At 41.0% G+C, this 18,879-nt stretch overlaps 1 protein-coding gene across 1 annotated transcript; it reads left to right on the top strand.

Moving 5' to 3' along the window:
• The first annotated feature begins 9,371 nt into the window (after positions 1–9,371).
• Positions 9,372–15,639, top strand: LOC117331749. Its single transcript, XM_033890625.1, has 4 exons — positions 9,372–9,580; positions 11,311–11,398; positions 11,938–12,104; positions 14,787–15,639. Exons 1-4 carry the CDS (start codon positions 9,487–9,489, stop codon positions 14,939–14,941), a joined length of 504 nt encoding a protein of 167 aa, XP_033746516.1. The 5' UTR covers positions 9,372–9,486; the 3' UTR covers positions 14,942–15,639.
• The last annotated feature ends 3,240 nt before the right edge of the window (positions 15,640–18,879 follow it).

Below are 18,879 nucleotides of genomic sequence, written 5' to 3'. Positions count from 1 at the left end.
AAATAGGATGAATACATTTCCCTTTTGTGCTTAGCCATACAGAAATGTATTCACTCGATAAATTTTAGATTAGATTACAAAATCACGATTCATAACATTGGTAGAAGAGCTGCGTTCTGGCCTCGTTAACCAATTCCATGTCATCAGTGTAGAATAGAGACAATTTTTAATTGAATACCGTCGTTTATGTTATCTTGGTAAAATATCCAACTCTTTGTTTAAGTGCCCGATCAGATCATGGCAGTACTCCAGTATGGAGTGGGAAATTAGACAGTATGTTTTATGATCAGAAGCAGTAGAATGAAGAAAAATGATGACTCGTGCCGAATGAAGTGAGGGAATGGAAAACTGAGTGTTAAGACCATGGTAATATTGTGTGAGATAATATATGTCAACAATGACCTTGCTGTTATGAAAAGAGAAAGAGATGTTTGCATCATTAGGTAGAAAATGGAGCCAATTGACCACCTGACGGCTGTACATCTCATGACGATATGCCCCACTAACAGTATGTGGTGGACCAATAGAAACATCAGTTAGGTAATTTGTATGTGAAGTAAATCAAACAGTAGAACAATAAATTTGATATAGAAGGAATACCGCCAGGAGAAGTTTGAGACTCGGAGAGACAGGATACATGGAGGTGATTGTTCGCCGATACAGAACTTAAAACATAGCAATTATATCTGGAACTTGAAGAAGTGTATTCTTCTATAACTCTCCTGACTGTTTGACAAACCAGTCGATCACAGTATGATATCAATGTCTCTCACGTATTGTTTTTGTTTGTTTGTTGTTGTTTTTACCTTTACCCAATAATCCAGAGACAGTGTCATAGCTAGTGACTGTAAAGAAGAGGTCGAGCCTTTCTCTATTCCGTACTGGCTGTGAAACTGTCCCTATATTCTTCAGTAAAAGTACAGATGGCATGGACCAATAACATGATATTTCCCTAGCTTTATGGTCTAGATTTCCACCCGACATTCTTGACTTTGCCAAAGTATGTCTGGAATCATCCACACATGACAGGAATGTCTGGACATCCACACATGACAGGAATGTCTGGACATCTACACATGATAGGAATGTCTGGACATCTACACATGACAGGAATGTCTGGACATCTACACATGACAGGAATGTCTGGACATCTACACATGACAGGAATGTCTGGACATCTACACATGACAGGAATGTCTGGACATCTACACATGACAGGAATGTCTGGACATCCACACATGACAGTAATGTCTGGACATCTACACACGACAGGAATGTCTGGACATCCATACATGACAGGAATGTCTGGACATCTACACATGACAGGAATGTCTGGACATCTACACATGATAGGAATGTCTGGACATCTACACATGACAGGAATGTCTGGACATCTACACATGACAGGAATGTCTGGACATCCACACATGACAGGAATGTCTGGACATCTACACACGACAGGAATGTCTGGACATCTACACATGACAGGAATGTCTGGACATCTACACATGACAGGAATGTCTGGACATCCATACATGACAGGAATGTCTGGACATCTACACATGACAGGAATGTCTGGACATCTACACACGACAGGAATGTCTGGACATCTACACATGACAGGAATGTCTGGACATCTACACATGACAGGAATGTCTGGACTGACAGGAATGTCTGGACATCTACACACGACAGGAATGTCTGGACATCTACACACGACAGGAATGTCTGGACATCTACACACGACAGGAATGTCTGGACATCTACACATGACAGGAATGTCTGGACATCTACACATGATAGGAATGTCTGGACATCTACACATGACAGTAATGTCTGGACATCTACACATGACAGGAATGTCTGGACATCTACACATGACAGGAATGTCTGGAATCTACACATGATAGGAATGTCTGGACATCTACACATGACAGGAATGTCTGGACATCTACACATGACAGGAATGTCTGGACATCCACACATGACAGGAATGTCTGGACATCTACACACGACAGGAATGTCTGGACATCTACACATGACAGGAATGTCTGGACATCCACACATGACAGGAATGTCTGACATCTACACATGACAGGAACGTCTGGACATCTACACATGACAGGAATGTCTGGACATCTACACATGACAGGAACGTCTGGACATCCACACATGACAGGAATGTCTGGACATCTACACATGACAGGAATGTCTGGAATCTACACACGACAGGAATGTCTGGACATCTACACATGACAGGAATGTCTGGACATCTACACATGACAGGAATGTCTGGAATCTACACACGACAGGAATGTCTGGACATCTACACACGACAGGAATGTCTGGACATCTACACATGGCAGGAATGTCTGGACATCTACATATGACAGGAATGTCTGGACATCTACACACGACAGGAATGTCTGGACATCCATACATGACAGGAATGTCTGGACATCTACACATGACAGGAACGTCTGGACATCTACACATGACAGGAATGTCTGACATCTACACATGACAGGAATGTCTGGACATCTACACATGACAGGAATGTCTGGACATCTACACATGACAGGAATGTCTGGACATCTACACATGACAGGAATGTCTGGACATCTACACATGACAGGAATGTCTGGACATCTACACACGATAGGAATGTCTGGACATCTACACATGACAGGAATGTCTGGACATCTACACATGACAGGAATGTCTGGACATCTACACATGACAGTAATGTCTGGACATCTACACATGACAGTAATGTCTGGACATCTACACATGACAGTAATGTCTGGACATCTACACATGACAGTAATGTCTTGACATCTACACATGACAGGAATGTCTGGACATCTACACATGGCAGGAATGTCTGGACATCTACACATGACAGTAATGTCTGGACATCTACACATGACAGTAATGTCTGGACATCTACACATGACAGTAATGTCTTGACATCTACACATGACAGGAATGTCTGGACATCTACACATGGCAGGAATGTCTGGACATCTACACATGACAGGAATGTCTGGACATCTACACATGGCAGGAATGTCTGGACATCTACACATGACAGTAATGTCTGGAATCTACAGACGACAGGAATGTCTGGACATCTACACACGACAGGAATGTCTGGACATCTACACATGACAGGAATGTCTGGACATCTACACATGACAGGAACGTCTGGACATCTACACATGACAGGAATGTCTGGACATCTACACACGACAGGAATGTCTGGACATCCACACATGACAGGAATGTCTGGACATCTACACATGACAGGAATGTCTGGACATCTACACATGACAGGAATGTCTGGACATCTATACATGACAGGAATGTCTGGACATCTACACATGACAGTAATGTCTGGACATCTACACATGACAGGAACGTCTGGACATCCATACATGACAGGAATGTCTGGACATCTACACACGACAGGAACGTCTGGACATCTACACATGACAGGAATGTCTGGACATCCATACATGACAGGAATGTCTGGACATCCACACATGACAGGAATGTCTGGACATCTACACATGACAGGAATGTCTGGACATCTACACATGACAGGAATGTCTGGACATCTACACATGACAGGAATGTCTGGACATCTACACATGACAGGAATGTCTGGACGTCTACACATGACAGGAATGTCTGGACATCTACACATGACAGGAACGTCTGGACATCCACACATGACAGGAATGTCTGGACATCTACACATGACAGGAACGTCTGGACATCTACACATGACAGGAATGTCTGGACATCTACACATGACAGGAATGTCTGGACATCTACACATGACAGGAATGTCTGGACGTCTACACATGACAGGAATGTCTGGACATCTACACATGACAGGAACGTCTGGACATCTACACATGACAGGAATGTCTGGACATCTACACACGACAGGAATGTCTGGACATCCACACATGACAGGAATGTCTGGACATCTACACATGACAGGAATGTCTGGACATCTACACATGACAGGAATGTCTGGACATCTACACATGACAGGAATGTCTGGACATCTACACACGACAGGAACGTCTTGACATCTACACACGACAGGAACGTCTGGACATCTACACACGACAGGAATGTCTGGACATCTACACATGACAGGAATGTCTGGACATCTACACACGACAGGAATGTCTGGACATCTACACATGACAGGAATGTCTGGACATCTACACATGACAGGAACGTCTGGACATCTACACATGACAGGAATGTCTGGACATCTACACATGACAGGAATGTCTGGACATCTACACATGACAGGAATGTCTGGACATCTACACATGACAGGAATGTCTGGACATCTACACATGACAGGAACGTCTGGACATCTACACATGACAGGAATGTCTGGACATCTACACATGACAGGAACGTCTGGAATCTATACACGACAGGAATGTCTGGACATCCAGACATGACAGGAATGTCTGGACATCTACACATGACAGGAATGTCTGGACATCTACACATGACAGGAACGTCTGGACATCTACACATGACAGGAATGTCTGGACATCTACACATGACAGGAATGTCTGGACATCTACACATGACAGGAATGTCTGGACATCTACACATGGCAGGAATGTCTGGACATCTACACATGACAGTAATGTCTGGACATCTACACACGACAGGAATGTCTGGACATCTACACACGACAGGAATGTCTGGACATCTACACATGACAGGAATGTCTGGACATCTACACATGATAGGAATGTCTGGACATCTACACATGACAGTAATGTCTGGACATCTACACATGACAGGAACGTCTGGACATCTACACACGACAGGAACGTCTTGACATCTACACACGACAGGAACGTCTGGACATCTACACACGACAGGAATGTCTGGACATCTACACATGACAGGAATGTCTGGACATCTACACACGACAGGAATGTCTGGACATCTACACATGACAGGAATGTCTGGACATCTACACATGACAGGAATGTCTGGACATCTACACATGACAGGAATGTCTGGACATCTACACATGACAGGAATGTCTGGACATCTACACATGACAGGAATGTCTGGACATCTACACATGACAGGAATGTCTGGACATCTACACATGACAGGAATGTCTGGACATCTACACATGACAGGAATGTCTGGACATCTACACATGACAGTAATGTCTGGACATCTACACATGACAGGAATGTCTGGACATCTACACATGACAGGAATGTCTGGACATCCACACATGACAGTAATGTCTGGACATCTACACATGACAGTAATGTCTGGACATCTACACATGACAGGAATGTCTGGACATCTACACATGACAGGAATGTCTGGACATCTACACATGACAGGAATGTCTGGACATCTACACATGACAGTAATGTCTGGACATCTACACATGACAGGAATGTCTGGACATCTACACACGACAGTAATGTCTGGACATCTACACATGACAGGAATGTCTGGACATCTACACATGACAGGAATGTCTGGACATCTACACACGACAGGAATGTCTGGACATCTACACATGACAGGAATGTCTGGACATCTACACATGACAGGAATGTCTGGACATCTACACATGACAGGAATGTCTGGACATCTACACATGACAGGAATGTCTGGACATCTACACATGACAGGAATGTCTGGACATCTACACATGACAGGAATGTCTGGACATCTACACATGACAGGAATGTCTGGACATCTACACATGACAGGAATGTCTGGACATCTACACATGACAGGAATGTCTGGACATCTACACATGACAGGAATGTCTGGACATCTACACACGACAGGAATGTCTGGACATCTACACATGACAGGAATGTCTGGACATCTACACATGACAGGAATGTCTGGACATCTACACATGACAGGAATGTCTGACATCTACACATGACAGGAATGTCTGGACATCTACACATGACAGGAATGTCTGGACATCTACACATGACAGGAATGTCTGGACATCTACACACGACAGGAATGTCTGGACATCCATACATGACAGGAATGTCTGGACATCTACACATGACAGGAATGTCTGGACATCTATACATGACAGGAATGTCTGGACATCTATACATGACAGGAATGTCTGGACATCCATACATGACAGTAATGTCTGGACATCTACACATGACAGGAATGTCTGGACATCTACACATGACAGGAATGTCTGGACATCTACACACGACAGGAATGTCTGGACATCCACACATGACAGGAATGTCTGGACATCTACACATGACAGTAATGTCTGGACATCCACACATGACAGGAATGTCTGGACATCTACACATGACAGGAATGTCTGGACATCCACACATGACAGGAATGTCTGGACATCTACACATGACAGGAATGTCTGGACATCTACACATGACAGTAATGTCTGGACATCTACACATGACAGGAATGTCTGGACATCTACACATGACAGGAATGTCTGGACATCTACACATGACAGGAACGTCTGGACATCTACACACGACAGGAATGTCTGGACATCTACACATGACAGGAATGTCTGGACATCTACACACGACAGGAATGTCTGGACATCTACACATGACAGGAATGTCTGGACATCTACACATGACAGGAATGTCTGGACATCTACACATGACAGTAATGTCTGGACATCTACACATGACAGGAATGTCTGGACATCTATACATGACAGGAATGTCTGGACATCTACACATGACAGGAATGTCTGGACATCTACACATGACAGGAATGTCTGGAATCTACACATGACAGGAATGTCTGGACATCTACACATGACAGGAATGTCTGGACATCCATACATGACAGGAATGTCTGGACATCTACACATGACAGGAATGTCTGGACATCTACACATGACAGGAATGTCTGGACATCTATACATGATCAGAAATGGAGATCTACCCGATACCTGACTGTAACACTATGACTGTTTTCCCGCTCTCTGGATAACACAAGCAACCACGTTATTCAAATAATAAGATTTGTCATTTTGTATAGCCGAACTTGTGACATAGTTTGTTTAACGGGACCAGAAAGCAGCTGTCTGTCCAAAAGTGCAGAAGCATCGACTAGAGTCCACCTAATAGTGCTTCTCTTCTAGAAAAAAAGTAAATCTAGGGTGTACATGTCTCGGCACCATGTCTTACACTGATACAAGACGTATCCTTCCAATCAAATTGAGGCTAACAAGAGACGGACGATCATGAGGACATTTTCGAAATCTTTCCCGGCAATGCTTGTCAAATGTTTCAAATTTCCATGGTGGTAGGGGATAGGGAAATTATGCCATTAACTAAAAGCTTCAGAAAAAGCACATTTATGGGGACCCCTTTTGCCAACAATCTAAAACAAGGAGATGGTTTTACATAAGCTCTAAGCTTGTTACCAAATCCTCTTGTATACTTTTGATTTATTGTACTGTATTACTTAAAACAAATAAATATTGTTTAAACTAAAACATCACACACTGTATTCTAAGATTCACTCATTGTTATTTTGAAATTATTAGAAATAAATAAGTTTGACTGATGATTAAAAAATAATAGAAAAAAATAGAGCTAAACCCTGGAGTTTCCCTCCAAATTATTGAAAGGTGGAAGTGTGACTGATATACTGGTTTAAACTTATCGTAATATTGCCATGTGAGTGAAACGCGGCCGAAAGGAATTACCGGATTGTATAACTATTGGACCGTTGGCTCGATCGTTTTCCTGGCAAACATGACCATATTTTCAACTATTTATTTATCTAATGTTAATAATTTATTATATACAATTGTGTATTGCTGATTCAATTGAAGGTTGTTCACAGTTTTACGCTTATAATCTGAAGCTTTATTGAGAAATGGACATAATTCTGACACAACACTTACGTTTCAATAATACGGAGGTAAATATCTGTTATTCCTAACCAAGCTTAAAGAGCTCTGCCAATAAAGAGGGCATGGCTGACTATATATATATAGACTGGCCACGAGACCCTAAGTTCTTTTTGTTAAGAATTGTCAAGCTAAATTATAATACTAGATTATCTGCCCTTAGTTTGAATCCGAAATATTCGAGACCAGAATCATAAAGCTCAATTCTATTTATAATTTTAATATTCTAGAGACATGGGGCCAGTCTAGACTGACTATATACTGGTGTTTTTAATAGTCTAGAGACATGGGGCCAGTCTAGACTGACTATATACTGGTGTTTTTATTATCCTAGAGACATGGGGCCAGTCTAGACTGACTATATACTGGTGTTTTTATTATCCTAGAGACATGGGGCCAGTCTAGACTGACTATATACTGGTGTTTTTATTATTTTTGTATAGCAACAAGGACTCTTTCTTTCAAATATTCAAAAATGCTGATAGACAGAGTGAGATAAAGACAGAAAAGGTTAAGCGGGATAGGAAAGAAAAAAATGACTGCGCATGTCACAGGTCAAGCGATAGGTCATTGTCCATATCTGTACGATATACAAACCATTACGTACACGCATAGATAACACATAAAAGGTACCTATTCAGGGCCTAGTAAACACAAGCGCGACAAAACGAAAGTAACACGCAAAGTTCCGGAACGTTGATGTAATCAAAATACAGATAAACACACCATAGGCCTATGTATAACAATTGACCATAACAGGTGTAACATGTACGATACTCCTAATGTTCATAAACAAAAGAAGAAGACTGAAAATCAACTGAATTATGTTATAGACCATATAAAAGGAAAATATTTCCCTATTATGGCAAAAGAAGATAAATTAATGGATTAGCAATATGAAAGAAAAGAAAAGAAATTAAACCTTTTTTATCATAAGGAGATTAGACGTCTTCTATACACATGAATGGAATATTCAGTTGCAACTTAATTAAAAGTTTTACATCATTTTCCTTACTCACGTCACATATTTTCGGTCAAAATGGCCGCCATCTAGGAAAAAAACGGAAGTACATGTAAATATTTTTTGACGATCCCTTCATACTTATAAACATAGATCAGTTATAGTAAAAAAAAACTTGCCAAATATCAATGCTTTTAGTTATCTGCAGCACCACTATACTTGAAACCATAGAAAACGCTGAAATTGTTAAACCATCAATATATTGTCTCAGAGCGAAGATATGAAATAGTAGGAATTGAGCAACATAGAGATTATCAGATGATATATATATATGTGTAGGATAAAATGTTGAGACTATGACAAGCACAGAGGAATGTTTTACAATCCGGGGTGACAGTAAACACTGTTATCAGTCGACAGTGGCGTTATCAACCATCCCTCCCTCTACCTGGTAGACGTCATAAGCCAGGTTATTTTGAAATACCCTGTACAGGCACACGGAACAAGGAACAGTTAACCGGACTCTCTTGGTGTGATCGGTGGGATTTGTGAAAATATGAACGGATTCCACACTTTAACTTATGGGAAAATGAACGCCCTCAACACTCTTGTTTCCATTCTCTTTATCTTGGTGTCGTTTCTAGGTTCAGGTAAGTTCACCTAGATTACCTACATTACTAGAGTCGGCATGTTTGTCAAATATATCATCGTCACCTGAGTTATATATTATAAAAGAAAAGCCCCTTGTTCCATGGATTCTGATGTGGTAGTCTGGTGCGGCGATTCTGGCTGTATTACATGTGGACCATTGTGGTGAATAACCTGTGTATTGTTTATCAATAATGTGTATTGACCAATGTATGGAGCACAAATTGTATCTCAACAAGAACTCATTAAGCTCTAATATACCTGTCCTGTTTACGGCGTATACATATTAGGGACACTGTAATTTCATTTATCTTGTACGTTAGATACCAATAAGTTGTAAATATTTGTAGTGACCTGAAGATTTAAGATAGAGAGGAGAGTTGGGGGGGGGGGGGGGGGGGGGGTGTCAATGTCGGGTCTGAGTAGCCTCACGTTTACCAAAGGGAGACACACTCGGTTACTTTGTCAGACATATATCCACACGTACAGTTATCCAGGTTCCTGACAACACAGACAGATAAATAGCTGATTCCTCATCGTCATATATAATAATCCCCGTCAGATTATCACACACTGAAATCAGGATTTGGTATATTCCAGCCGATACATAATACATGGAATAAATAAACAAAAATTGTGGTTTACAAAATTATGTCTGGTCTAAAATTACAACACGCAATATAATAAATACATAATGGAACAACTGTATGGGATCCTAGACTCTTACTTCCTGGTGTGAAGTATTGTCGTCTTTGTATAAAGGTACATGTAAACATTTAGAAGCACATACTCATAACTAGTATAAGCGTAACACAACATTGGAGTCAGTTGGTTATTTTGTCGACGTTTGTGACGTGTGTACACATTTGTAAAACATGACTTGCACATATGAAATATTGCGAATTAATTTCAAGTTAAAAACAAAAAATCACAAACAGGAAAGAACGCGGAGTGCAAGCATATGTCACATCCATGTTCAATGGACATGTTTAAATTGATTCAATTACTCAATAAACAAAATGTGAAAGAATTATCTCGCCTTTGCAAATATATTGGTTGAGCTTTAGAGAGAAGTTGTCATCTAAAGCCGAAATCATATATATAGTGTACTCTCTCTCTCCTCTCTCTGATATACATTATACCATAGGGGTCGCGGAGGCCGAGTGGTTAAGGTGTCCCGACACTTTAGCACTAGCCCTCCACCTCTGGGTTGCGAGTTCGAAACCCACGCGGGGCAGTTGCCAGGTACTGGCCGTAGACTGGTGGTCTTTCTCCGGTACTCCGGCTTTCCCCCACCTCCAAACCTGGCACGTCCTTAAATGACCCTGGCTGTTAATAGGACGTTAAACAAAATAAACCAAACCATTGTACCATTATTTTGTGTCCGAGTGTGTCCGAGTATGTCCGAGTGAAATCAGACGGAATCGTAAGAAATCACTTTGTACCATCGATCTCCCTCAGTAATTACGTTTGATTTTAGTTTCAAGTTGATTGAAGAAGTGAATTGTGTATGAAAGGTTAATGCGTGTCGATATGTTCGTGCAAATAAAGAATCCAAATACTCCAGATTTCAACTTTCGCCGCAAGTAATATATATATTCTTTAGACTGAAGTAGCTACAGATTGTCAAATAAATGCTATTAAGAGATTAACGGTATGTTACTGACAATATGGATCCTAGGACGGGATTAAGATATATAAGGATGATTGTAAGATTTTATTTTCATTTCAGTGGCAGAGGGAGTCCGAATCCGTACCTACTATACCAGATACTACTCCTACCGATATTACTACTACTATGACTATACCACCTATACTCTGTAAGTATACATACCACCGTACCAAACACTTCCGTATAAAAATAAACAAATAAAAATAGATAAATAAGATAAATGAATAAATTAATCTTTAAAGATAAAAATTAACAACGGGGTGACATTATATTTATCTGTCACACACACACTGACTGTATTTATATCAAATATGAACGAGTATGGCTATATAACACAATGTATGTTTGAAACTATGGACATTAAATGTAGACTAGGTCAACTATACTTTGTTTATGTATTATATTTCAACACGCGGCAGTTATGGGAAAATTTAGTAAAGTTAATTTTATCTTTTTATCATGTCATGCCACCTTTCATAGAGTTGTAACGTTAGTACTGTAGTCCTAATGAACTATACATGTTTAATCTTCATCCATGTTATAGTAAATTACGGAAATTACCTTTAATGATACTTATTTAAACTCGGTTTTTAATTCTTTTTAAGATGTTACTGGTATAAGAGATAGATGGGGCTTTGGGAAAAAAAAGAAAATCTAAGTTTTTAAATAAGGCTGTTTTATAATCAGTTCTGCAGGGGTGATAGCAGGCATTGTGATTGGCTGTCTTGTGGCCGTGGCATTCCTGGTAGGAGCTATCATTCTGTGTTGTGTGTGCTGCTGCGGACAGAGAAGAAACCAAGCCCAGGCCGGACGGGTCATTGTAGCTCAGAACAACTCCTCAGTGCCCGTCGTCAGTAAGTAAAACTCTGTATCGATAACCCTGATACAACTCCACAGTACCCGTCGTCAGTAAGTAAAACTCTGTATCGATAACCCTGATACAACTCCACAGTACCCGTCGTCAGTAAGTAAAACTCTGTATAGATAACCCTGATACCACTCCACAGTACCCGTCGTCAGTAAGTAAAACTCTGTATCGATAACCCTGATACAACTCCACAGTACCCGTCGTCAGTAAGTAAAACTCTGTATAGATAACCCTGATACCACTCCACAGTACCCGTCGTCAGTAAGTAAAACTCTGTATAGATAACCCTGATACCACTCCACAGTACCCGTCGTCAGTAAGTAAAACTCTGTATAGATAACCCTGATACCACTCCACAGTACCCGTCGTCAGTAAGTAAAACTCTGTATAGATAACCCTGATACAACTCCACAGTACCCGTCGTCAGTAAGTAAAACTCTGTATAGATAACCCCTGATACCACTCCACAGTACCCGTCGTCAGTAAGTAAAACTCTGTATAGATAACCCTGATACCACTCCACAGTACCCGTCGTCAGTAAGTAAAACTCTGTATAGATAACCCTGATACCACTCCACAGTACCCGTCGTCAGTAAGTAAAACTCTGTATAGATAACCCTGATACCACTCCACAGTACCCGTCGTCAGTAAGTAAAACTCTGTATCGATAACCCCGATACCACTCCACAGTACCCGTCGTCAGTAAGTAAAACTCTGTATAGATAACCCCGATACCACTCCACAGTACCCGTCGTCAGTAAGTAAAACTCTGTATAGATAACCCTGATACAACTCCACAGTACCCGTCGTCAGTAAGTAAAACTCTGTATAGATAACCCTGATACAACTCCACAGTACCCGTCGTCAGTAAGTAAAACTCTGTATAGATAACCCTGATACCACTCCACAGTACCCGTCGTCAGTAAGTAAAACTCTGTATAGATAACCCTGATACCACTCCACAGTACCCGTCGTCAGTAAGTAAAACTCTGTATAGATAACCCTGATACAACTCCACAGTACCCGTCGTCAGTAAGTAAAACTCTGTATAGATAACCCCGATACCACTCCACAGTACCCGTCGTCAGTAAGTAAAACTCTGTATAGATAACCCCGATATAACTCCACAGTACCCGTCGTCAGTAAGTAAAACTCTGTATAGATAACCCTGATACCACTCCACAGTACCCGTCGTCAGTAAGTAAAACTCTGTATAGATAACCCCGATACCACTCCACAGTACCCGTCGTCAGTAAGTAAAACTCTGTATAGATAACCCTGATACCACTCCACAGTACCCGTCGTCAGTAAGTAAAACTCTGTATAGATAACCCTGATACCACTCCACAGTACCCGTCGTCAGTAAGTGAAACTCTATATAGATAACCCCGATATAACTCCACAGTACCCGTCGTCAGTAAGTAAAACTCTGTATAGATAACCCTGATACAACTCCACAGTACCCGTCGTCAGTAAGTAAAACTCTGTATAGATAACCCTGATACAACTCCACAGTACCCGTCGTCAGTAAGTAAAACTCTATATAGATAACCCTGATACCACTCCACAGTACCCGTCGTCAGTAAGTAAAACTCTGTATAGATAACCCTGATACCACTCCACAGTACCCAGCGTCAGTAAGTAAAACTCTGTATAGATAACCCTGATACAACTCCACAGTACCCGTCGGTATTCATTTTACTAACCAAAACTGAAATCCGGATTTTTCACGACACTTTCTGACATTTTATTACCCCTATTCAATATGGCGACCGGTCTGTACCAAAACCTCACAAAATACTTGGGTCAGGCCCCCCCCCCCCCCCCCCCCCCCCCCCCCCTCCCTCCCCTCCCCTCTTTCGTCGGAGGACATTTTTTGATAATATTAAAAATGGATAAAAAATTCAACTCGCGCTCGCATTATCACTAAATTAATGGACCCCCCCTTTCGAAAATCCTGGATTTGCGCCTGATCCCGAATGATTGCAAGTTTGCTATATTGATTTTCCGCCTGGGGGCGAAGTTCCCCTGGACCCCCCTACCAGGGCGTTGCCCTTGACCCGCTGGGGGCCTTGGCGACCCCCAGACCCCTCGCCATAAAAATTTGGCTCGCGCATACGGCGCTCGCATTATCACTAAATTACTGGACCCCCCTTTCGAATCCTGGATCCGCGCCTGAACACAAACTATTATAAACCAAGAACATGTATAAACCAAATTGTCATTAACCATGTATTACTCAAAACTGTTATTAACCAGCTTTTGACCTAATATGGCATTAACCAAACCTGTTATTAACCACGTATTGAGCAAATATGGTATTAACTAACCTGTTATTAACCAGGCATTGACCAAATATGGTATTAACTAACCTGTAATTAACCAGGCATTGACAAAATATGTTGTAAAACAGGTATTAACTAATCCTGTAATTAAAACCAGGTGTTCATCATACATATTATTAACCAGATACTGACCAAAGATGTTATTAACCTAAACTCGTAATTTACAAGACATAAACCAAAATAGTTTTAACCAAATATCAACCAAACTATATATCTGTTATTAACCAGGCAGTAACCAAAACCTTTTCAATACGTTATTTATGTTTATAGGTATAACATATAGTGCCTCTAATTTGAATATATATGTTGGTTTCTTCTTTCAGGTACCACTCATACTAGTGCTACAGTTGCCTACTACCCTACCGCACCAGGAACAGGAAGTGCCTCACACCAACATGCGTACTCCGCTCCTCCACCCTCATATTCCCAGGTGGCGTCGGAGGGCAACGTGAACTTAGGTTTCCAGGAAAACAAATAAAAGATGATGCATCAACCCCCATGCTGAACACATGTTGGTGAACTGTGATGGACAATACACGGTGTATATATTTGAATGAAATTGTATCAAACTTTGCCTGGATACAGGGATACCACAACAGTTATTCTTTAACGACTATAACAGGATTTTGATGCTATTAGAAGAAAATGAAGTTCCTCTCTTCAAATCAATCAAATCAGTGCATAAGATCTTTAGTTGCATTCATCTTTAATATACAATATCAAGATAATTGATTCCAATTATTTATTTGAAAATCTCTCCATTATATTAAATACATATATGAATATAGTTGTTGAAGCTGATAAGTGTCCTTTTTATAGAAAAGATATCCTTTATTTTGATCTCCACCATATCAAACTTACCCACCTAAAACGACAACATCTAGGCCCTTCATCAAGAGAACATTCGGATACAATGTGTCATATACTGGCAGATACAAGTCAGTTGAGTATAAAGATTCTAAAAATGATCATAAGGAAATCAAAGAATCTAGAATGTATACCATAGTCATAATGGGATAGAGTTGGATACTTTTACTTCAAATTCTTAACACTAAATATTTTATGTCATATCAGATTTTACTACTGGTGATATTTAAAGGCACACATTAATTCCATGTTTCATATTCTACTTGAGAACAAACTGCAATAAATGAATACATGTGTATCAAAACAAAACAGTGTGTCAACAGCCTATTTATTGTGTTTCCTACTAACCCCAGAACGACGTGTCATCGCTAATATCATTATCCCTGGCTGGTGTTGACTGGCGTCATTGGCTGAATCTTTGACCAGTGTGGACGTCGTTGGTTTGGCTGGATCTTTGACCAGTGTGAACGTCGTTAGTTTGGTTGGATCTTTGACCAGTGTGGACGTCGTTAGTTTGGCTGGATCTTTGACCAGTGTGGACGTCGTTGGTTTGGCTGGATCTTTGACCAGTGTGGACGTCGTTGGTTTGGCTGGATCTTTGACCAGTGTGGACGTCGTTAGTTTGGCTGGATCTTTGACCAGTGTGGACGTCGTTGGTTTGGCTGGATCTTTGACCAGTGTGGACGACGTTAGTTTGGCTGGATCTTTGACCAGTGTGGACATCGTTGGTTTGGCTGAATCTTTGACCAGTGTGGACGTCGTTGATTTGGCTGGATCTTTGACCAGTGTGGACGTCGTTGGTTTGGCTGGATCTTTGACTAGTGTGGACGTCTTTAGTTTGGCTGGATCTCTGACCAGTGTGGACGTCGTTAGTTTGGCTGGATCTTTGACCAATGTGGACGTCGTTAGTTTGGCTGGATCTTTGACCAGTCTGGACGTCTTTAGTTTTGCTGGATCTCTGACCAGTGTGAACGTCGTTAGTTTGGCTAGATCTTTGACCAATGTGGACGTCGTTAGTTTGGCTGAATCTCTGACCAGTGTGGACGTCGTTAGTTTGGCTGAATCTCCATAACCACATAACGACGACGACAAGAACAACAACATTATATAAGCTTATACACGGAGTATAAATGCTTCAACAACAGCAGAGTATACGCGTTTAAACAACAAATGTATATACATTGTATATTACAATAGACATCAAGATGACATCTGCATAAACACTTAAGGTGGAAGAAAAACATAGCCATACCATGATAAAAGAGCAATATCAACTCCAAGGAGGATCTTTTAAAACAAATTGAGAGTTAGATTCAGTAGGGGCCTAAAGTGATCACAGGAAGGGGCAAACAAAAACCAACAAGACATCTAAGATATCCAGCAATAAACTTAAATTAAAAAAAAAATAAAAACCAAATATATCATCCCTGTTGGCCTGCATGGAAGATTGCAATATCTTAAAGCGAGAGGATAACGCAAAGCTGCAGGGGAAGACGTGTGTCATACCTACTATTCATCCAACCACCCTGTTGTTTAGCATACGCCACAAGAATAATATAACAACGAAACTCCAATACAAGAGAAAAGACTAAGACAGACAGTATTCAGTGTTTTCCTTATAATTGTGCATCGGAGACAGGCAGCACAACGATAACCGGAACAGGAATTCTACAACAGTGCATAGCAAACGGTACATATTAGCTTGTTTTGAAAGGTGTGTTTCTGAAGGCTTATTGTTTTACTCAAATATACGATTATCTTAATCCTATATGAGAGATGGAAACAAAAACCAGAATTGTGAATCCTACATATATTGTGGCGCTGTTTGGCACTTCTTAAACTACTTAGTATTCTTCGCCGCCATTATCAAACGTCACTATTAATAGCAGCAAAGATTCATCGATACTCTGATTATCCCTGGCCGGTGTGGACGTCATTGGTTTGGCTGAATCTCTGACCAGTGTGAACGTCGTTGGTTTGGCTGAATCTCTGACCAGTGTGAACGTCGTTGGTTTGGCTGGATCTCTGACCAGTGTGGACGTCGTGGGTGTGGGTGGATATCTGACCAGTGTGGACGTCGTTGGTTTGGCTGAATCTCTGATCAGTGTGAACGTCGTTGGTTTGGCTGAATCTCTGACCAGTGTGGAAGTTGTGGGTTTGGCTGAATCTCTGACCAGTGTGGACGTCGTTGGTTTGGCTGAATCTCTGACCAGTGTGAACGTCGTTGGTTTGGCTGAATCTCTGACCAGTGTGGAAGTCGTGGGTTTGGCTGAATCTCTGACCAGTGTGAACGTCGTTGGTTTGGCTTAATCTCTGACCAGTGTGAACGTCGTTGGTTTGGCTGAATCTCTGACCAGTGTGAACGTCGTTGTTTCGGCTGAATCTCTGACCAGTGTGAACGTCGTTGGTTCGGCCGAATCTTTTATCCGTGTTGGCGTCGTTGTCTTGGCTGAATCTCTGGTGTGGATGGCATTAGTTTAGTTGAATCTCTGTTCTTGACACCATCAGTTTGGCTCTGGTGTTAACGTTATTGGTTTGGCTGAATATCTGTCTGATTTGTCAGTCGGCATTTAAATTGGCTGCCAGTAATCGTATGGCATTTCAAAATGCTACCACTAAACAAGATGATTATGGTAAATCAATGAAGTTTAAGGTTGATTCGTAATCTAGAATCAACCCAAATCCGAACTTACAGTCAACAGAAACTAGAATCATTACGTTCATGAAACACAAAAGGAGAAAAAAAATGTCGAAGAGACCTTTGTAAAGAAAAGCTGATATGGCCTAAAAGAGTGATTAAAAGTTGATGTAACTTAATTTACAATTATTGTAAAATAAATCAAGTTGACATAATTGGTACAGCAGTACCTGTCAGTCCTAGGAGAATGTGGTAATTGCGCCAAGAATCAGGCAATAGTCAAGTTACAGTAACTGCTACGGCTGAATATCTGGCACAGTTGTTGCAGGTAAGATTCGTGTCAGTGCCGCTTGCCTTGTGGTCGTGTTTCCAGGGATACGGAACAAGTGGTTATCGTGTTCCTCATCCTTCAAAGGATTAATCTGCAGCTTAAGAGAACTAAAACATGTAAAACCACTTTCCATCAAAAAGCCACTGAGTTCTGTTTTATCAGTTCATACAGTAACTATTTTGGTGACAGTGACCTTCAGCTGATCATACAGATATCTTCAATGAATGCAAAAAGTAAAAAATATAATTTGTGAATCATCAATCTGTAGAGAAATTGTGGGTCACTGTTCCTTGTAGTTGTGACTGTAGAGAAGGTGGACCACTGTTTCCTGTATTTGTGAGTGTAGAGAAGGTGTACCACTGTTTCCTGTATTTGTGACTGTAGAGAAGGTGTGGACCACTGTTTCCTGTATTTGTGACTGTAGAGAAGGTGGGGCACTGTTTCCTGTATTTGTGACTGTAGAGAAGGTGGACCACTGTTTCCTGTATTTGTGACTGTAGAGAAGGTGTGGACCACTGTTTCCTGTATTTGTGACTGTAGAGAAGGTGGACCACTGTTTCCTGTATTTGTGACTGTAGAG

The sequence above is a fragment of the Pecten maximus genome, chromosome 7, assembly GCF_902652985.1.
Source record: "Pecten maximus chromosome 7, xPecMax1.1, whole genome shotgun sequence".
Classification (NCBI taxonomy): Eukaryota; Metazoa; Mollusca; class Bivalvia; order Pectinida; family Pectinidae; genus Pecten; species Pecten maximus.
The sequence above is the reverse complement of the archived record's forward strand: the minus strand, read 5'-3'. Positions and strand labels throughout refer to the sequence as shown.

Bases quoted from the DNA above. Each gene is read 5' to 3' on its own strand.
- LOC117331749 (XM_033890625.1), top strand. From the start codon at position 9,487: ATGAACGGATTCCACACTTTAACTTATGGGAAAATGAACGCCCTCAAC. The intron at 11,399-11,937 runs GTAAGTATACAT...TTTTATAATCAG, and splicing joins GACTATACCACCTATACTCT to TTCTGCAGGGGTGATAGCAG. The intron at 12,105-14,786 runs GTAAGTAAAACT...TTCTTCTTTCAG, and splicing joins CTCCTCAGTGCCCGTCGTCA to GTACCACTCATACTAGTGCT.